This window comes from Carassius carassius, chromosome 31, assembly GCF_963082965.1.
Source record: "Carassius carassius chromosome 31, fCarCar2.1, whole genome shotgun sequence".
NCBI classification, from domain to species: domain Eukaryota; kingdom Metazoa; phylum Chordata; class Actinopteri; order Cypriniformes; family Cyprinidae; genus Carassius; species Carassius carassius.
In genome coordinates this window covers 6,811,309-6,829,515 of record NC_081785.1, presented here as the reverse complement: position 1 = coordinate 6,829,515, position 18,207 = coordinate 6,811,309, and the positions used below count along the sequence as shown (strand labels likewise).

Genomic DNA, 18,207 nt, shown 5'->3' with positions numbered 1-18,207 from the left:
TCCTTAATTCGCGAAAAAGTTTTTACGCTCACTTTAGGTGGTTTTGGACGAAAAAGGGTTACTGTGAACAATGGGAGACGGAAATGCATCTTAATGCGGATAAATTCCTCCAATGTTGGTATGGTATGTTTTCAGAGTTTTGAAAAATATTTAGAAAGAGGCACATATTTCTAAATAAGCCTAGTTTGGATAGAACCCATGTACATACTACAAAGATCATAAAATCTATGCCTGTAATATTAAAATATACTATCACTAAGAGCAGGATATTTGAATGCTTCCAACGTTCTCGCAGCTGGACTGAATGACAATGTCATGGCTGGCATTTATTTTTATCTCAGTGGAAACTTCTTCACGGTTTTGCTCAGGTCTGACAGGGATCATAAGCAATGCTAACATGCACTTGGCTCATTCCTACATTTGGAGATTTCCTGCAGAGTTTAGTGTTACTTGCAACCTGTCTGTATTTTTCAAGCGAATGCAAATACCTTGATTATCTTTAAGTTCAGAAGTTTATTTACAGTTAGAACTTAACTGTAGAGGAAAGTAGATCTTAAGACCCTACCAAGCAGATGAACCATGAAGCATAATTCTGTGCATAATGATTTTATATCAAAGTACCTTGTTCAGAATCACAGCTACATTGAAGACCCTCTGAAGTCTTTACCTTGCAGTAACTAACCTGGGATTTAAATCAAGAACCTTTTAGTCACAGGTTCAACATCACTCAATGCACATGTGCAGCAGATTTCATAGGACTATACTGTGCTTAAAATCACAATGTAAGATCTTATCAAAGGGGGATGTTTATTGCTACATGGAACAGTCATCTGTCAGCAGGAATTTACAAATCAAATCACCAGCATTCCATGTCAACATCTCACAAAGAGATCATGACAACACCTGTGCTGAAAAGGGTGGTTTAGGTCCTTCAAACTACATCCAATGGAAGCCTCTAGGCTTTGTTTGGGACTCAAGGATGAACTGAGACATTGAAAGAGCCATTGTATTTAAAGAGATATTCGTTTACAACAAGTGTCACCTTCACCTCACCTTTACAGGAAGACTTCAATCCATCAACCAAGCTCTGACAGCCCCCTGCACTGGTGTCAGGCGGGTGTCTCATATTGCATTCAGCACAAAGCTGAGTCGTGTTGAAAACAGAAAGGGATCCAATTATACCTCCGATTTTTAAAAAAACAAGCCTTACATTGATGAGGGGCATCTTCTCAAAGATAAGTTCAAAAAAGGTTCCCTATCACTTCTCAGATTCCCTAATTTTGTTCTGCTACAGTTCTCAGCAAAAAGGTAGGTCAAAGGTCAAATGATCCTGCATAAATATATATATCCAATGACACAAAGTCTGTGTATATTTGGAGTAACAATATACAAACTCTAAAGAGAAGAACTATTCTCAGAAATTTGTTGAATTGTTTGCGAGTGGTGCGGCTTGTGTTTGATTTGTTTGGACTGATCTCGCACAGATTGGAGCAAGGCCAGGATTGAGCTTCAGGTCTAAAGACAACAAAATAGGCATTCTGTTGCATTTTTGAATATCTCACAATTCTAGCAGCTTTATTGGAATTTCTTTAATGGTGGAGCAGAGTCTTTGAGGACACTTGAGGAAAACAAATGTGTATCCAATGAAAATACGAACTTGTTCTAGTGAATGCCATTGAAGAACTCTTGCTGAACTTTGTTTGGAGCACGTATGTAACATCACAGAAGAAAGAAGACAGAAAATTGCATCATGATCTTCCAATCTGGGCTTTGGACCAACATGTTAAACCAGTGTTGTTGCAATTGAGCTGTACAAAACAGTTTGTTTCAGTATCTAAGCTTTAGTTTTCAGAAGAATTTCTCTAGAGGACTCTCCAGAATTAAGCAAACACTGGTTGATTTAATGTGAAATCCATGATCTGGATCAGTACTCCCTGGCCTCCTCTAGTTCATTCATGTAGATATCTTCCTGCGGGTTCTCAACACAAAGTAGACCATTATTGGGAGGACGAACCAAATGAAAGCGGCTCCAGTCTCCTTTACACAGGATCCATGGAAGAACGTCCACTTTGTAATGAAGTTCTGGCGAGAACTCTGTACTGATGAGGTTGGGGGCTCCAGCCCCTTTGCCTCGAGTGATGAGCTTCATGTGATCATCGTAGCAGCAGTGCTGTGCAGCCAATGTGGTGCTGTCAAAGGAGAGCATCGAGCGAACACAGAACTTTGCAGAGGGCTTATAAATGTCCAGCCTCTCCTTTGGGCCGCTGGCGTCTTGCCAGCGATAGGTCTTTTGTAACTTCCTATCAAAAATGTTGACAGCACTGTAGACCACCTCAGATGGGTAGATGCAAGGGCAGTAGGGTAATTCGGTCAGGACCTGGTGTAGGTATTTCTCGAGGAAGTCGTTCTTGCAATTCAGCCACTTTTCACAGCTGTCAACATCTACAGGGTAATCAGATCAATTTATTAACGTTGGAAAAAATGTTATATATAACTTTTTGTTAATATATAAAATATAATATACTTCATATTATGCCAGAATAAATTATTGAGAATAATGGCCTAACATGCAATAGGGGTTGTCTCAGTCTGCTGCCAAAACATAAAGATACAAAAAAATATGTGCTGCGGTCATGCTGAAACATGGCTGTTATGTACATTTATGTTCCATTGTAAAGAGATTTTAAAAAAAAACACTTTATCCTGTTATGTTTTTTAACTACATTCATTTTTATTGCGGTTAAATGAAAAGAGCTATTACATTCAATGTTCAATGCCAAAAGTAAGAGACCAACAAAAAAAAAAAAAAAAAAACTCCAAAGCAAATACTGGGGTTTCTGGAAGAGGACTCTTTATTTTGTGGTCTCAGTAACTCTCTGTGGAGCATTTGTGAAAAATTTGAATGTCATATCTTTTACAGACTAACAGGGCTCCCACAGAGTTCCTCCTGCTGCAGTCTCAGAGAAGAAGTTTCTACAGAGATGCGGATTAAACAGGTTTTGAACTAGACATTAAGTTAAATGTACGCTAAGACAACAAATCTATAAACATTTCAAACAATAAAAGAACAGACAGCTTGAAAGGCAAGTAACTGAAGCCTCCATTAAGAGATTCAGTAATGCAGTGTTGCACATAGTCGTGGCCTAGTGGTTAGAGCGTTTAACTCCTAACCCTAGGGTTGTGGGTTTGAGACTTGGGCTGGCAATGCCACGACTAAGGTGCCCTTGAGCAAGACACTGAACCCCCAACGGGGTGCCACAGCATAAATGGCTGCCCACTGCTCCGGGTGTGTGTGCACTTTGGATGGGATAAATGCAGAGCATGAATTTTGAGTATGGGTCACCATACTTGGCTGTATGTCACTTTCAAAAAAGCATCAAAAATTACATTGCTACTAACAGTTTTTGAACAGTGTAACCTGGCACGGTAATGGGTTTTTGGACAAGTGTTATGCAATACCTTCTTCTTTTTTTCTGAAATACCAAAAATTTTCAGGTTTTGGATTTTTTTAATCTCTTGTTTTCATACTTGCTGAAAAATTACTGAAAAGTAGTTTGACCAATAGTGGGCAGGCATTGTACATAACTGAACAATCGTCGTGGGTGAGAAAGTGGGATCTAAAAAGAACAATGCAAAGATGGGCACACATACTGTTTGAAGACTTCAGAGGCATTTTTGGCAATTTAGAACTCCCGATTAGAACATGTCTGGAAAAAGGTGTTTGGTAGGGTGTTTGGTCACCCTAAACACATTTAAAAACTACTATGGCACCATCAGAATACTGAATTGCTGAATGACAACACCACATAAATACACAAACAAAACCAACCAACCTGTGCCAAAAAGCTCTGTGCTGTTTGCCACTTCATGAGGAGTAGGTTCTGTCACAGGAATTATGTCATCTGTAGATTTAATAGAGAAAATATTTAAAATCAACATGAAATATTTAATAAAAACACAACATGATCTTAAAAACCCTCCTGAAAATAAAAATCTTAGTAAACACCAAACCAAAAATCAAGACTAGTTCAGCTAGCACAATTCAGCACAATTCACTTAAATTTACAGACTTTCCTCCATGCATAGTGTGTATGGCTAGGCCAGACTTAGTCTTCCCCTGGCCACAGGTCTGAAATTAATGGGCTGTCGTGAAGAAAATGAAAATAAAATGGAAAATGTTGATTGCGGCGTTAAATTTAGATCTGTTCATAATGGATATTTCTTTTTACATGTTTACAGCGTTGTGCATTATACCCAATCAAACACGATTCTGCTGAGCTTATGGACACAATGGCCAAATCAGAGGCATCCAGGTGAAACGTTTTGTTTAGTGCATGTGCATTCACTGACAGAATCCTGCACTTTTGTAAATTCTCTCATCATAAACAACAAAGTACAGATATGCATACAGCATAAGAGATTCATTATACAGTGTCAATAACTTCACTGATCATAACGTGAGTGTTTAAGTGTTTTTAGTGCTTAAACTCGAGCTAGACTTAACAGACATAATGTGAAGTTCTTTGATAATGTGGGTGTTTTTTGCTCACTTTCTGTATATAATTGATTCAGTTTTAATAACTGTGGAAATTAAAGCATTCTAATTGGCAACTAAAATGTTTTTTTTATTAAACTGTGATCACGTTAAATACAAATGGAGTCATATTAAAATATTTTATGACGTGACACTTATATCTGATACTTGCCTAAAAAGAAGGGTTTATGATGTGCGTACAGTTTACATAGATTACACAAACATTAGGCTACTTTTAGTCTTAGCCTGGAGTTGGTTCACGTTACACCTATGCCACCATGGCTTAACTAGTTAAGCTGGTCTGCCAGCAACAATGAGTTTTGTCCTGTTCCATATCCAGGGGTCTAAAGTCTGATTTTTCATCCCCTTCTCAAAACTACACCATCTATCTGAAAAAAAAACATCATTTTTCTTTTGCCATTCAAAAATAGCAGTATATTTCACATTGCACATACTTCATTATAGCAAGGTCACCGTGATTTTGCCAAGTAAGACATGGTTTAACATCTTCTGATGGTCCTGGATCAACATTATTGTCATTATTTTTATTCATTGACCAAATTATTTCAGGAAGCAATTTTTTTTCAGGAGCTGAAAATGTTTAAATTAAGTTGTTCTATGGTATTTATATAGATTTAGCACTGTAGAACCTCACATAGCATATTTGAGCTTGTAAGCAAACTGATTTTGTGTGTAATGCCGTTTTTGTGCATGGCAGGTTGTGGACCGCCCTGTATCAGGGGCTTTTAAACTGAAAGCCCTCATTGAGCTGTCATACCGAAGCAAAGTAAACGCCTGCTGCTCTCAAAGAGCGGTTTTATAGTGTATACAGTAAACACACAGAAGGCCAGACTTCTCCTTTTCTAACACGAGCCTGGTGTCCCTGGTGTTTGTTCAACTTCTGCATGCCTGACAGAGATGAATGAGAGGCATTAGTGAAGTTTTCCATCACTATCAGCATAATTAGGAGTCGGATGGAATTAAGATCAAGATCAATAGTGGGTAGCGAAGTGCATTGTGGGGTTGCATAGGTCTGAGTTTAAGTGACAGTACTGACAAGTCTTACCGGGACAACGCTCTAAATCACATGTCCGTGATTCTGTGGCAGTGCAGGCATAGCCACATGAACGAATCCTCTTTTGATTCCCGTGTCCACAGGCTACACTGCAAGGTGACCAGTCGCTCCATTCTTCCTCCTCATATTCTGTAGATAAAAACAAAATAATGAGTGTAGGAAATCTTTGACAAAAAAGGATGACCTTTTCTACAGTATCGAATCTAACGAATTCCTCACACAGCATGTGGGAATGTTATGCAATGCAGGTCAAACCACAGATGAGTTGGGATTAATGGTAAAGGAATTTCTTTACTCTACACAAGCTTCTGAAAGTGAAATCTTCCACTAAAATATGTTAACTCAGTTCTAGTACTGAGGTTATGCCTTTAACTTCAATCTGCGTGCATCTGAACTCCAACATACTGGGATTGGCATAGAAAGAAATCCTAAAACAACCAAGAAGATAAGTGCATCTGTCTGTTGTTTGCGTAAGAAATCTAATGATGCGCAACTAAATTAATATTGCGTATTTCTCTGTAAAATATAATCTCTCTAATGAACAAAATGTGGGCCTTTCTGGCAGGCCAGGCTTGCTTTTTTTGGTAATAAATATGTCAGAGGCAAAGTCGGCCGATTACAGCTGTGAGAACTGAGCCAATACAAACACTTCAGCAGGAAGGCAAGGCCTAATAGCTTAGTCGCTTTCCAACAATGCTCTCTTTCCACCACCATGTTAAAGAGATTAAAGTTTCAGAGCACTCCATGGCGGTAGTGATGGAGAGAAATAAGTGCACTGTTTCCTCTGTGATGTATTTTGGCTGCATTGTTGTTGGTTACCAGGTGTTTTTGCTAATTCAGGGTCCACATTCTGATGATGAAGACGCCCACGCATACTATCACAGCAAAGAAGACATTAACTTCAAACTCAAATAAGAAATACCAACTTTATTTATGTAGCGTAATTGAGCTTGGTAGCCCCGTACAGGATAAAATCTGCACAAAATTGTATATTAAACCTCATATAATGTTTTGATACTGTGTTGTGTCACACAATGTCACTGTTTTGCAGTAACAACGTGACCAGACATCCATTATTAATTTCCAATTAGAGATACACAAGCGATCAAGACCACACAAACTGAATAGCTTTATATTTGCTGTCAAAGAACCTTGTTTATACCAACTAAAATTTCATAGGCGCTGTAATAAGTTACTATAGTAAAACTGTGGTAAATAATTTTCATAAGGGCAGTGGAGAGCAAAAAATGACTAAAGCTATAACATTCTACCAAGCTGTTGCTGAACATGGCCTGCCTGTAATTCTGTGGCTCACCATAATTGCAGAAAAGCGCTTCATTACCGTACGCCTCTAGAGCAGACCACATCATTAATAATGTGGTTCATTTGCCCTTCTCCGTTTCCCATTCAGGCTTGTTTGTACACAACACATCCTACTCTAAGTACACTCATTAGGACTATTTTAGAGCAGGGGATCCATTGGGGCTACAGAGAGAAGCGGGTTTGGTTTCGTACCCACATCCTCAGAGGCTCTCCTGTTCACACAGACACAGCGAGCATGCTGCAATTGCTTCTTTTTTGGCTGGTTGTTGGATTTAACCACACACCACCAATGCACTTTCTCTCTAATGAAGCTGACAGAACATGGTGGAACACAACCTCAATGGAGGAACACCCTGAAAGTCAGTGACAGATGGAGATGAAAAATGCCCTTGTGAAATAAAGCTGGTTAAAGGATAAATGTAAATTCTGGTTTTAAAGCCATTGCAGCATAAGTTTTTTTGCTTTTATGTGCTGTTCAAACTTTCTGCTAGTCCTGCTTACTTTAGAGCCACTAGTGTTAGTATAGTAAGCAGGGCTGATAGATCTAAAAAAAAAAAAAAGTTAAAAAGTCCTGTTAAAAATAATCAAGACAGGTTTATCTCAGGTTTTCAACTAAATAAACACATTAATGAAGAAAGACATTATTAATTTCCTTGCATATGCACCAAGATAAAATAAAATTAACACAACACAGTTTTTGCCAATTAAGTTTAAAGAGCCACTTTTAACACCACAGTGTTGCTTGTTACCATCACAAAATTTTAAACATTTTGAAAATAAATAAATATACATATTACAATATATTGTAATACACATTACCAAGCTGTTTGTGGAAACTATGACACATTATTCTGTTCAAAACAAGTTCAAAACAACATCATTTATTTAAAACTGAAAAAAATGACTGACATTTTTGACCAGTTTAATATTAAAATTAATTTAATATTAATATTAAAATACAATTTAAATTTAAAATTATTATTATTAATCTTTCTACAAGTGAACAATAGTCTGAACAGTAATCTCATGAGTTAGGGTTAAACACTACATGTTTGGAAACAGTCATTGGAAACAGAAATAAACAGTCATTATTTCATTCATTAATTGGCAGAAAAATGACCCAAAACAGCTTTGAGTACAATATTATACTTCCCAGCACTTTGATGTTGTTTGCCAATTTTTTAAATGTCTTACACATAAAAGAGTGACTGAATGCTTTAACAACTTCCTCAGGCATGCAGTGTATATAACTTCGGTGTGAAAAATGGAAACGACAGACAAAAAAACAAAAGCAGAAAAACACTTTCCTTCCAAAGCCTGAGAACTGCCATGAATTCCAGAAAGGACTCAAAAGGCTAGGCTGTGTGAATCATACCACAGCCCCAGTCATGGGATGAAAAAACAGCAGACGCTTTCTTTGTCAGCCCAAGCATGCTGGCCCTTCTTTCAATCTAATGTCTAATTGAACACAAATATTAGTTGTTTAGCCAGTGAAGAGCCCCATGCTGCTCTTAGCAAGCGCAGGGGCCCAGGTTTCAAACAGCCACGTTGTCCGAGCACTGGTTTCAACTTCAAAGGAAGGGCACACAAAGCTGATGCTCAAGCCCGCTGTCACTAACATGAACCAGACGTAGCATTGAGTTTCCTGCTGCAATCCCTTATTTCATATTTTTTACTGTGATCTTTTTTTCACCATATACTTTGAGAAGGTTCAGAGCACTTGATGATAGATTGTGGTCTGCTTTTTAAAATGGTATTTCAGCACTACAGTCTGCCCCGTATGTAAACTTTTTGAAGTAATGATCTGCTTAACCGACAAAGAAGCAGTCTAGTGGTGAGATAACATGCGTACCACAACTAATATTGTGATAATGTGCTAGGACACACATCACTGCGTCACCTTTTACTGTTTACTGTTGATAGGCATCTAGAGAAAGTCTTGGGAATTGGTGACAGAAATGCACGTTTATGTAGCAGTTCTTGAGTGCAACCCTTAAAACATCAATCATAATTTCAAGTCCTAAAGAAGAGGCTGGGGCCCGCATTGCTGAGGAAATCAGCTAGGCATATGTGCTCCGGCGTTCCAAGAAGCCCCAACATGAGCACTGATACTTCTGATAACAAGGCTGAAGAAAAACAAAAACTAAAAACTCAGGGTTTCCAATTACACTGTTGGAAAAAAAACATCAAGGCATTTTAATTCAGGACAATTATTATGATTTTTCCTTCACTTTTGCACAGCAATAGGGATGTGTCCAAACTCTAACTGGCAAACAGTGCTCAACTACCCGTGGTTACCGTAATTGTCCATGGAGTCCCAGTCCTTCCATCGTCTGTTCCAGTCTGAACCCACTCCACTCAACAGGGAATCTTCTCCCTCATAACTGAGGTCCTCCCCATTCTCCTCCAGACTCCCTTGCCCAGGACCTTCTTGACTGGAGTCATGATATCCCCAGAACAACGGCCAGAAGAGCTTTTTATGACCCAGCCACTCTTCTGAGCTCAAGGACCAGTCATTCATGCTCTCCTTGGCAAGGTCCATCTCAATCTCCATCTGTGGGTTGTCCACAACTTCAATGGTAACCTAATAGAGAGATACAAGTTGATATCAGAAAGTTCTACAAAACCTTGGTTTTGCTTATTTTTTGGAACATGATAACCAGTTTGTTGTGGGTTCAAGATGGACAACCAGCCCAAACAAGCCTGACCAAATTAGATTATATACAGTATATATACTATATATTATAATTATAAATATTTACCACATTTAAAAGGTAACTCTACCACCCCTTTGAGTACTGTGCTTTGTTATAGCTGTGCATTCAAGTTAAGTATGTTCAAAGTTCAAATTTGTTTATTTCAAAGGATGTTTTGAGGTGACAGATTTGTTCTTTGCATGCTTGGGCTCGTAGTGCCGAGTCAGGCAGACCTGAAAACGATAGCAAGTGTTCCAGCAGGCCGAGACAAAGGACTGGTTGTTTATTTCCCCTACAGCACAACAATCTGATGGCTGCTGCAGCTGTTTATAAAGGCACGGAGCAGTTTAGAGCGGGTGATTACGCTACTGTAACTGCACTGTTTACAACAGGTGGCCTCCAGCTCCTCCTTGAACTAATCATGACTGTGTTCTACTTCCAAAGAAGACCCAACATCATTTTTAAAGACAAAAAGATCCAAGGTTTAGATCACTGGAGGTCCATTAAATGGCAAATTTAAGTTTAATGGCAAAACAGATGTAAAAGAAAACACTGCTGCATTTCTTTTTAAAGGGGCGGTCACACTAGCCTTTGAATGTGCAAAATTATTTCGGACGCCGCTGCGAATATGGGCGGGAGCAAGATATAATGGTTTCCCCTCATCACAACATGGATTAATCTGTGCTTGTACTGTATCTTTTGCGACGGCATCGAAAGCGTCTTATTATATTGTACTCTCTGTCTCTCTCTCTCTCTATAAATATATACACACTAAACAATAAAAAAAATAATGTTTACCACATTACCTGCTAAATGCAGTAACTCATATATTTACATTAGCAGCCACCATATAGGAGAAAAATAGCTTTTTCTAAAAAGCATGGAAGATGGACCCATCCCACTTGGAAGACTCTTGAATTTTCCTTATTATAAAAGTCAATTTGCTTACCAGGGATCTCCTGTGTATTTTTTCCCTGAAGTTTAACTTTGTTTCCTCTCAGGTCCACTTACACACATAAACTTCATAACAGTACTAAAAATATAAAAATTCCTTCTTTACTGGTGTTGTAAAAACATTTAAAGATTGGGATCTGCTCTTGGAGGGAGCATTAAAAGTGCCTGTAAAAATAATACTGTGGCCTTTCACCTTTTGGATTTTCTTGGGATTTCTTTTTGGTACACTGTGCAGAGCCATTCCATGGCTGGAATGAGCTACACCAGAAAAAAGGTCTTGCTTGGGGTAATTTAAGAGGCCTCTCCGGTTTAGAAGCAGCTATGCCATGACCAGCAACAGCACAGAAACCTGAAGTCCCTACTGCAATCATAGCACCAATAACAGTGAAACAATGAGTGCATAGGTTAATTACATACACCACAAACTGTTGCCAAGTCAAATCAATCCATTACCCTGCTTGTTATACAATGATTTATTTCACCCTAAGGAAATAATGACAAGGTTTTGGGAACAGCGAGATTTTAAACATATCTGGAATAACAAACTACCCTCATAATATTAACAACTGTCTTTAGAAGAACTAATGCCAAGATATAAAGATATACAACAAAAGAAACCTAAGACACTGTATTACTTCTTCAAAAGCATTTACTGTATATACAGGAAGAAACTTGATTCTGAGGTAATTAAAATAACAATAAGGTGAGACTGGGACTGCTCTTACTTGTATGTTTGGGTTCTGGGAGCCCAGGTCTGCATTGGCAAGGTCAGGGAAGTTCTTCAGGTCTAAAATGAAGGGTTCTTCTTCTTCCTGTGGAGCAGGTTTGGGAAGGTCTCCCTTCGAATGAATCTGCGACCATCTCCTCTTATGACGGCGAGGCAAAGTTGCCTCACTCCTCAATTGGTTCTGCCGATGAATGTCCAGCAGTGCCTGTCTGACATCTTTGGAGTCACTGTGATCTCTGACCTGGGAAGTGCACACAAAGTATCCTATGAAAGGAACATCTGGTGATCTAACCAGCTTTATTTAGATGAAAGCATCCTTATGTATAAAGCTCCCAGAAAGGACCAAAGATAAATACCTCTGAGAAATTCCGTCATGCACATAAAGATGGTTAGAGGATCAGTCTTAGTTTAACACCATATCAAATCTATAAAGCTGTGACCTTATGGTCCATACGAAAAAAGATGTCTGGGTTTCAAATAAACCCATCTGGAGTGAAATGTCTAGCACATGACAGCATATCAGGTGAATTATGGAACAGGATTAGTAGAAATCATGGAAATAATTTAAGACCTCTCTTCTGCTTTAATGATCCAGGAAAAGGCTGTTTCCCAGAACTTTGGAAGACTCTGTCAGTCTCTTTTAAGGTTTTGGATACAAAAAAGTGCTCTTCGTGTTTTTTGATGTCCATGCTGCATATCTGTCAATGGATGCTTCATTGGGTTACCATTAGCAACATAACAAAACAGCAGAGAAACATCAACAAGGAAGAGGAATTACACGCTTACTGCTGCTGCTCACTCTTTCTCACTAAGTCTGAGACAGTCATGGCTCACTCTCTTGACAGCTGTTTGACATTACGAGTAATGCTGTATTCAACGGATGGAGGGACTATGAATTCCTGGAGGAAGACTCAGGAGTCAGGACAGTGCATGCAGGTAAATGATTACACATTAAGGGATATTTATCTCTTTCATCTGGTTTACTTTAATATGGAGACATACAGTCTGTGGTGGTACAAAGAAAAGGCTTCCTGCTGTCCATAAACCATAACAATACTCTAAAGCTCTTTGTTCCTTGTTACTAATCATGTCAACAAGTCTTAAGCCTCAAGATTGAGGCAGATGATGGTGACTATTTTCTTTTCTTTTTTTAAATATCAAGATTTTTAAAGTGCTTATTTTATTTATTAAATGTAAAACATTACTGTAATCCTGTAATGTCCTCAGACTAATTATTATTCACAAAATTGAGCTTAAATTTTATATATATATATATATATATATATATATTTTTTTTTTTTTTTTTTTTTTTTTTTGCACACACATTGTGCAAAAAAAAAAAAAAAACATTGTTTTCTTTTTCTTAATATACACTGATGAATTGTGCAGAATCAGACCAGGGACATTTAAATGTTCTAAGTAAATATTACAAAACGTTTAAGTTGTCTTTAGTTTCATGCACTCTCCAACATGCAATAAGTGCCAGATGAAACTCAATTTAGACTTTACATTTTGGGTCATGCTGCGCTTCAAAGAGTTCTTGAGGAGGTTTATAAGCCACCAGAGACTTCAAAAGAACAGCAACATACACAAGCATAAATCAGAAAGAAAGAGACACATATGTCCTCATCATGACCACATCATTCTGCAGGCATTCTCTCTATCTCCCTTACTTTCAAATGTCCACCTTGGTGCATTTCAGCATGTGGTATTCCTGCTCTTCCTCATCTAGAGACTCAGTTTGATGTTCTGTGTTCCCTTCTGATGCCGTAGAGAGGGGGGAGTTGAGTCTGTCTGATCAAAGCCTCTCTCTACTGATCATTCGTGGCCTGCCTTGTCTCACTTCACTGCTTGAGTGTCTCTCCCACACTCAAAACAGATGTCCTCTGCTCCAGACGATAAACTTCACCCTGGCTCTAATGAAGTTCATTATCACAGGGGGTAGGAAGGAGGAAAGGAAACTACTTGAATGATCCTTAAACAATTATTTATGTCCAAACGACAAACGTTTCGATTTAAATTCAGTATTTTTATGATTTTTATTGGAATTTGTTCAACACAGGGACCATTACTAGTTTACTGACTCGCTAAACCATGAGTCATTTTAAAGAAACGTCTGATTGAACTGAAATGAGAATGTTAAAGCCTTTCACACAAAGGGCGAAAACTACACTACTACATTGTGTCTCGACTTTCGTAAGACTTAAATCCAGAGTGGTTGTGACAACATCTAATTTAAGGTACGTATTGACAACCGAATTTTTACTGACCATGTACTGACCATTTTACTCCCCATGCTGTATTATTAGGCGTTTGAATATTCATGTCTGATGTGAAGCGCCTTTAGAAGATAGTAAACATCAAGTCAGCTTACTAAGATTTGAAGCAGAATGTGTCAGCTAAATGAATCTCTAGGAAGTACACAGTCGGAGTACAGTTGGGAACTACTGTCCATTTTTTACAGTCCTGTGGAAACCAATGAGATGTTACCATCCACAAAGTTTTCGTTGCCTGCCTGGTCTGAGCTGAAGGGATTCTGAGTGTTTCCTCACTTTGTGTGCCTTCCAGAGAGCTTTCATACTGTTCCCTTCAATCATTCTATAATCAAACCTCTTGAGAAAAAGTAATGCCAAGATAAGCTCCTCACTTAGCATTGCCATTTGTATTAAACTCTTTCTTTACATGGGTGAAACTGCTTACCCACCAGCTGAGACGAAAAGGATGGCTATGTTTTCATATGAGTTCTACAGGTAAATACAAGAAAAAAAACTTTAAAGAATACTTTCCTGTGCTGCAAAGCGGCTCGCAACAACCAAGTCCCTGGAGCCAGAATTCCTGACTCTCCACAAAGAGGGCCAACAGAAACAGAAGAGGACTCATGAGCAGAGTGACATGGTAAGGATGGAATCCTGCCCAGATCCTAGCAGAGACGATCACTGTCCTCATGCCTTTATGTTGTTCTTTCTATATTTTTTTTCTTCCAGCATACCACCATGTTACAATCTGATTCTCTTGGCATGCCTCAACAGCATCAGTGTACCATGTGTTATCTTCTCTCCTCACAAACAGTTATTTTGTTTTATAGGACGTGCCATCTGGACGGGCGCGGAGACCTAAGAGAATAAATGAATACGCCCCTGCCAAAATAAATACCACACACACACGTGGTCTGGGGATGCTTTGAGCTGAATATGCTGGAGCCGAGGTGCCAGCACAACAAGGGCATCAGGGCACCAAAGCTGAAGAGGGAACAGAGTCCCAAAGCACATGAAAAATTCAGTCGGATTTCCCCAACACCCTCACAAAGCATTACCTTTGACCGCTTAGAAAGAAAGCAAATGGGACGCATTAGCGACGGAAAACTGAGCGGCTTGTTCATAATTCAATAAAATGGATGGATTTGATTATTCTCTTCCAAAAAAGAGGGAAAAGCTATTTTTTCTTCGAGCCAAGGATTAGTCATACTGTCAGAAGTCCTTATTCCTAGTTAGTGTGTCATGCATTTACAACTATAGAAGCTCATTTCTGCTTCAGTGTGAAAAAATAAAAAAGGTAATTGTGGCCTTAATTTGTTTCTCTTTGATGGATTTGTGACTTTATATTCCACAACTGCAACATACTGTGGCTCACAACTGCAACTTTCCTTATAATTACAACTTTGTTTCTCAAAATTGTGACTATTTCTTAGAATTGATTTTTTTTTTCAAAATTGTAACTTTATTTCTTAAAATTGTGAGTTATCATCCCAAAATTTCGACTTTACATCACAATTGCAACATTGTTTCTCAAACTGCAACCTTACATCTTACAATTGCAACTTTTTATCATAATTGTGACTTCATATCTCACATAATCTCATGTAACTTAATTTCTCACAGTTGATGTTGCATGTCTTACATTGTAAACTTCATACTTTATCTTATGATTGTATTTTATTTTATATTTATATCTCACAATCTGACTTAATAATTTTTTTTTTTAACTTTAATCAGGTGTGCCACTTTTTTTTTTATCAAGGGCAGAAATGGGTTTACATGCAAAACACTTTTCTGTGCAGCAAGTGAACCTCAAGGTTAGAGCGCCTCGATTGACATATCCCACACAGATCGATGTCTGGCTTCTCTCAGATGGCTTGTGTCAAAAACTCTTCATTTACGTCATGTACTGTAAGCCTCATTAATCACATAACACTACAATTCCTGTTGACACTTGATACCAAAAGTACCAGTGGTACTGTACATCTTCATACCAACTCTATTAATGATATAAACTGGAAAAAGGCAGATTGGATACGTATCTTTTCTTTTACAAGCTTCAGATGTTTATAATCAGATCTCGGTGCTGCACAACATGTTTTGTAGGGCCAAGATCTAAAAAATAGTTGTACTCAGCAACATGCAGGCACATTATTAAATCTATTTCTACTTTCAAGCTGGTATGTGTGTGTTCTGGTGGGTTTTGTGAAATATTATCTGGTGTTTCTTCATTAAATTCTGAATATAGCTTCTACCAAGTCATTCGCTATATACTTTCAAACAGATTATGGTTTACAGTTTCAGCTTAACCTCAATTAGAGCACTGGACATTTGAGAGCTTTCCGCACCCGAGTCATTCGGCACAATGCTAAGAAAAAGCAACATAAGCTTCCAAGAGGGGCTCAAGAATTTGGCGCCATTTGTGGAATTGGTGTCTGCTTGGGCTTGAGGAGAGGAAGTGCCCTGTGATTATTGGGGCTTATCAATTATAGCACCAAGGCTGCAGAAATCCTATGAGATTTCTCTGAGCATGGCGTATCGGATTCCACCTGGCTGTTTTGATTAGTAAGTGTCAGTTTTTTTGTGTGAAGAAAATACATCCTGTTGCATAGGGGAAACAATGGCCCTCCCATGTGTGCATGAACCCCAGTGGCTACTTTAATAAAAACATCTTTCCCAATTGGCTTAAAAGGTGGGGGAGACGTGATGTTTTCACACAGCGCAAAATGTGCTTTCTGTCAGGTCTTCGCACCCTTGAGCAAGATGTGTTCTTAACCCCCTTCTCAGGTAATGCATAGTGAGTCGATTATCTACTATATAGATTGATTCATGTGCACATGCAAGAGGGGCCTTAATTTTACATCTAGGATAGTGGACTTCTTTTCAGAGCGGAAATGACTATTAAAATTCAGTCTGGGGTAGGTTTGCATTTCCTCTCTGTGTTAACACTCCATAAAGCTGATTCATGAAAAAAAGTCACAGCATTACCCTGGATTCAATGTGACCTCACTTCTCGGCTGAAGGAGAAATGAATTAATTAAATACCCAAAACAACCCATGAACATTAAACTGTGGTTTATCATTTAACAGATGGGGCAAATTAACCACCCTGCCATTCCAAGCATTAAACACACTTTAACTGGAAACTGTATTTTCAGTGTGTTTGACCTCTAATAAACGTTACCTTGGTTAATTCTGAATATGATATGACATGGAATAAAAAGATTCATACCTGTCTGATACCTGCTGCTCTATGAAAACTAATTTGAATTCAGTGCGTTCTGCAGCATAGTAAAGCAGACCGGGGCAAGTTGTCACAATAAATATCAAATCACCGTTTTAGCCAACAAATATTGTAATACATAAATGTATCCTTTTAAACATATGATAATTGTATGACACATATCTTTGTCTTGAGAAAACGGTTCTACTTTCAGTTAAAATATATAGAAATATAGATAAAACAGACATTTGTTTGAATGGATGGTATAGTTATTGGATGTGACATCTTACTCTGTGTGACAATTAGCTCCAGTCTTTCCTATTGGTTAAAAAACCAGATCAGGTGACAACATTCATTTTCTGCACATCACTGACCAAGATGGTTATAGAATCAGGAACATTAACATTGCCATGTGCCTGCAGATGAAAGGTCTAAAAGTTTTGTGTTTCATCCCAAAATGACATTAGCATTTATTTGGGATTTTCTGACTAATTAATTTAATCGGTAGGAATTATAAGTTTTTTTCATTTAGATGTGGATCAACTCTGTTGTTGCTTTAAAATAAAATGTCTCAAAAAATAGCTAATTACTCATTAATTACTGATGAAATCCTACCTCTAGAGATGCTTCACTCTTGCTCTTGATGTGATTTGCTCTTCGTCTTTTTGCAGGGAACCCCTTCACCAACAGTAGACAAAGTGTCAAGAAAACTGCCCACCCTAAAGCTTGACTTCGACTCAGCATGACTTCGTAAAAAAATATAATGGCAGTTTTTACTATGATTTTGCAATCGTGCACCACTTTTGATGAGTTTCTATGTTCAGCACTCAACCCTCTTCAGTTCCAAGGTTCTGTATGCCCATCCCTCATATAAAACCAATCCATCTAAAACATTAGAAATGCATTAGGCTTTCAACACGTAAAGCAAATTCTCAGTTTGCAACAGAACAACCCTCATATCCGCGTGTCCCTCAGATCTTGTAAATCTGAGAGGTTCTTGGTCTCCAAACGCATTTCAGCAGTTCCCAAACACTAATATTCCTCTTTCAAGTGTCGTGAGTTTGCCTCTATCCAGTGGAAATAAATGAAGAACAGTCTTGCTTGAGTGTGGATAGCTCCCCAAACACGCGTCTCACGGAGCTCAGTGCGCACTTAGCAACTGAAGGTCCAAGGCGATCAACGCAGCGCTAGTATGCGAATACAGATCTATGATGCGCTCCTGACTCGCGCACACAGAAGTCTACACCTCATGCAGGTAGCCTACTGTGGTGAAATGCCCTCAGTAGTGCACTGGCTGGAGGTGACATTCATCTCCCTCCGCTTGTGTGACGTCTCTGCATGGAGGAGGGGTTCATAAACCCCACAGTGACTGACTGAATGAATGAACGACTGAAGCGTGAAAGCTGGAGCTGCATGCGTG

At 38.5% G+C, this 18,207-nt stretch overlaps 1 protein-coding gene across 1 annotated transcript; it reads right to left on the bottom strand.

Moving 5' to 3' along the window:
* Positions 1 to 622: 622 nt before the first annotated feature.
* On the bottom strand, positions 623 to 18,207 carry LOC132111435 (isthmin-2-like). The gene is made up of 6 exons (XM_059518727.1): positions 17,403 to 18,207; positions 11,308 to 11,550; positions 9,231 to 9,516; positions 5,601 to 5,738; positions 3,834 to 3,902; positions 623 to 2,442 (listed from the first exon to the last, which is right to left on the bottom strand). Exons 1-6 carry the CDS (start codon positions 17,529 to 17,531, stop codon positions 1,925 to 1,927), a joined length of 1,383 nt encoding a protein of 460 aa, XP_059374710.1. The 5' UTR covers positions 17,532 to 18,207; the 3' UTR covers positions 623 to 1,924.

What these genes read in the sequence shown, in the direction of transcription:
- LOC132111435 (XM_059518727.1), bottom strand. Translation starts at nt 17,531, where the DNA reads ATGCTGAGTCGAAGTCAAGCTTTAGGGTGGGCAGTTTTCTTGACACTT. An exon ending in AGAGTGAAGCATCTCTAGAG is followed by an intron (nt 11,551 to 17,402) that starts GTAGGATTTCAT and finishes TGCACTTCCCAG; the next exon opens with GTCAGAGATCACAGTGACTC. An exon ending in CCCAGAACCCAAACATACAA is followed by an intron (nt 9,517 to 11,307) that starts GTAAGAGCAGTC and finishes TCTCTCTATTAG; the next exon opens with GTTACCATTGAAGTTGTGGA.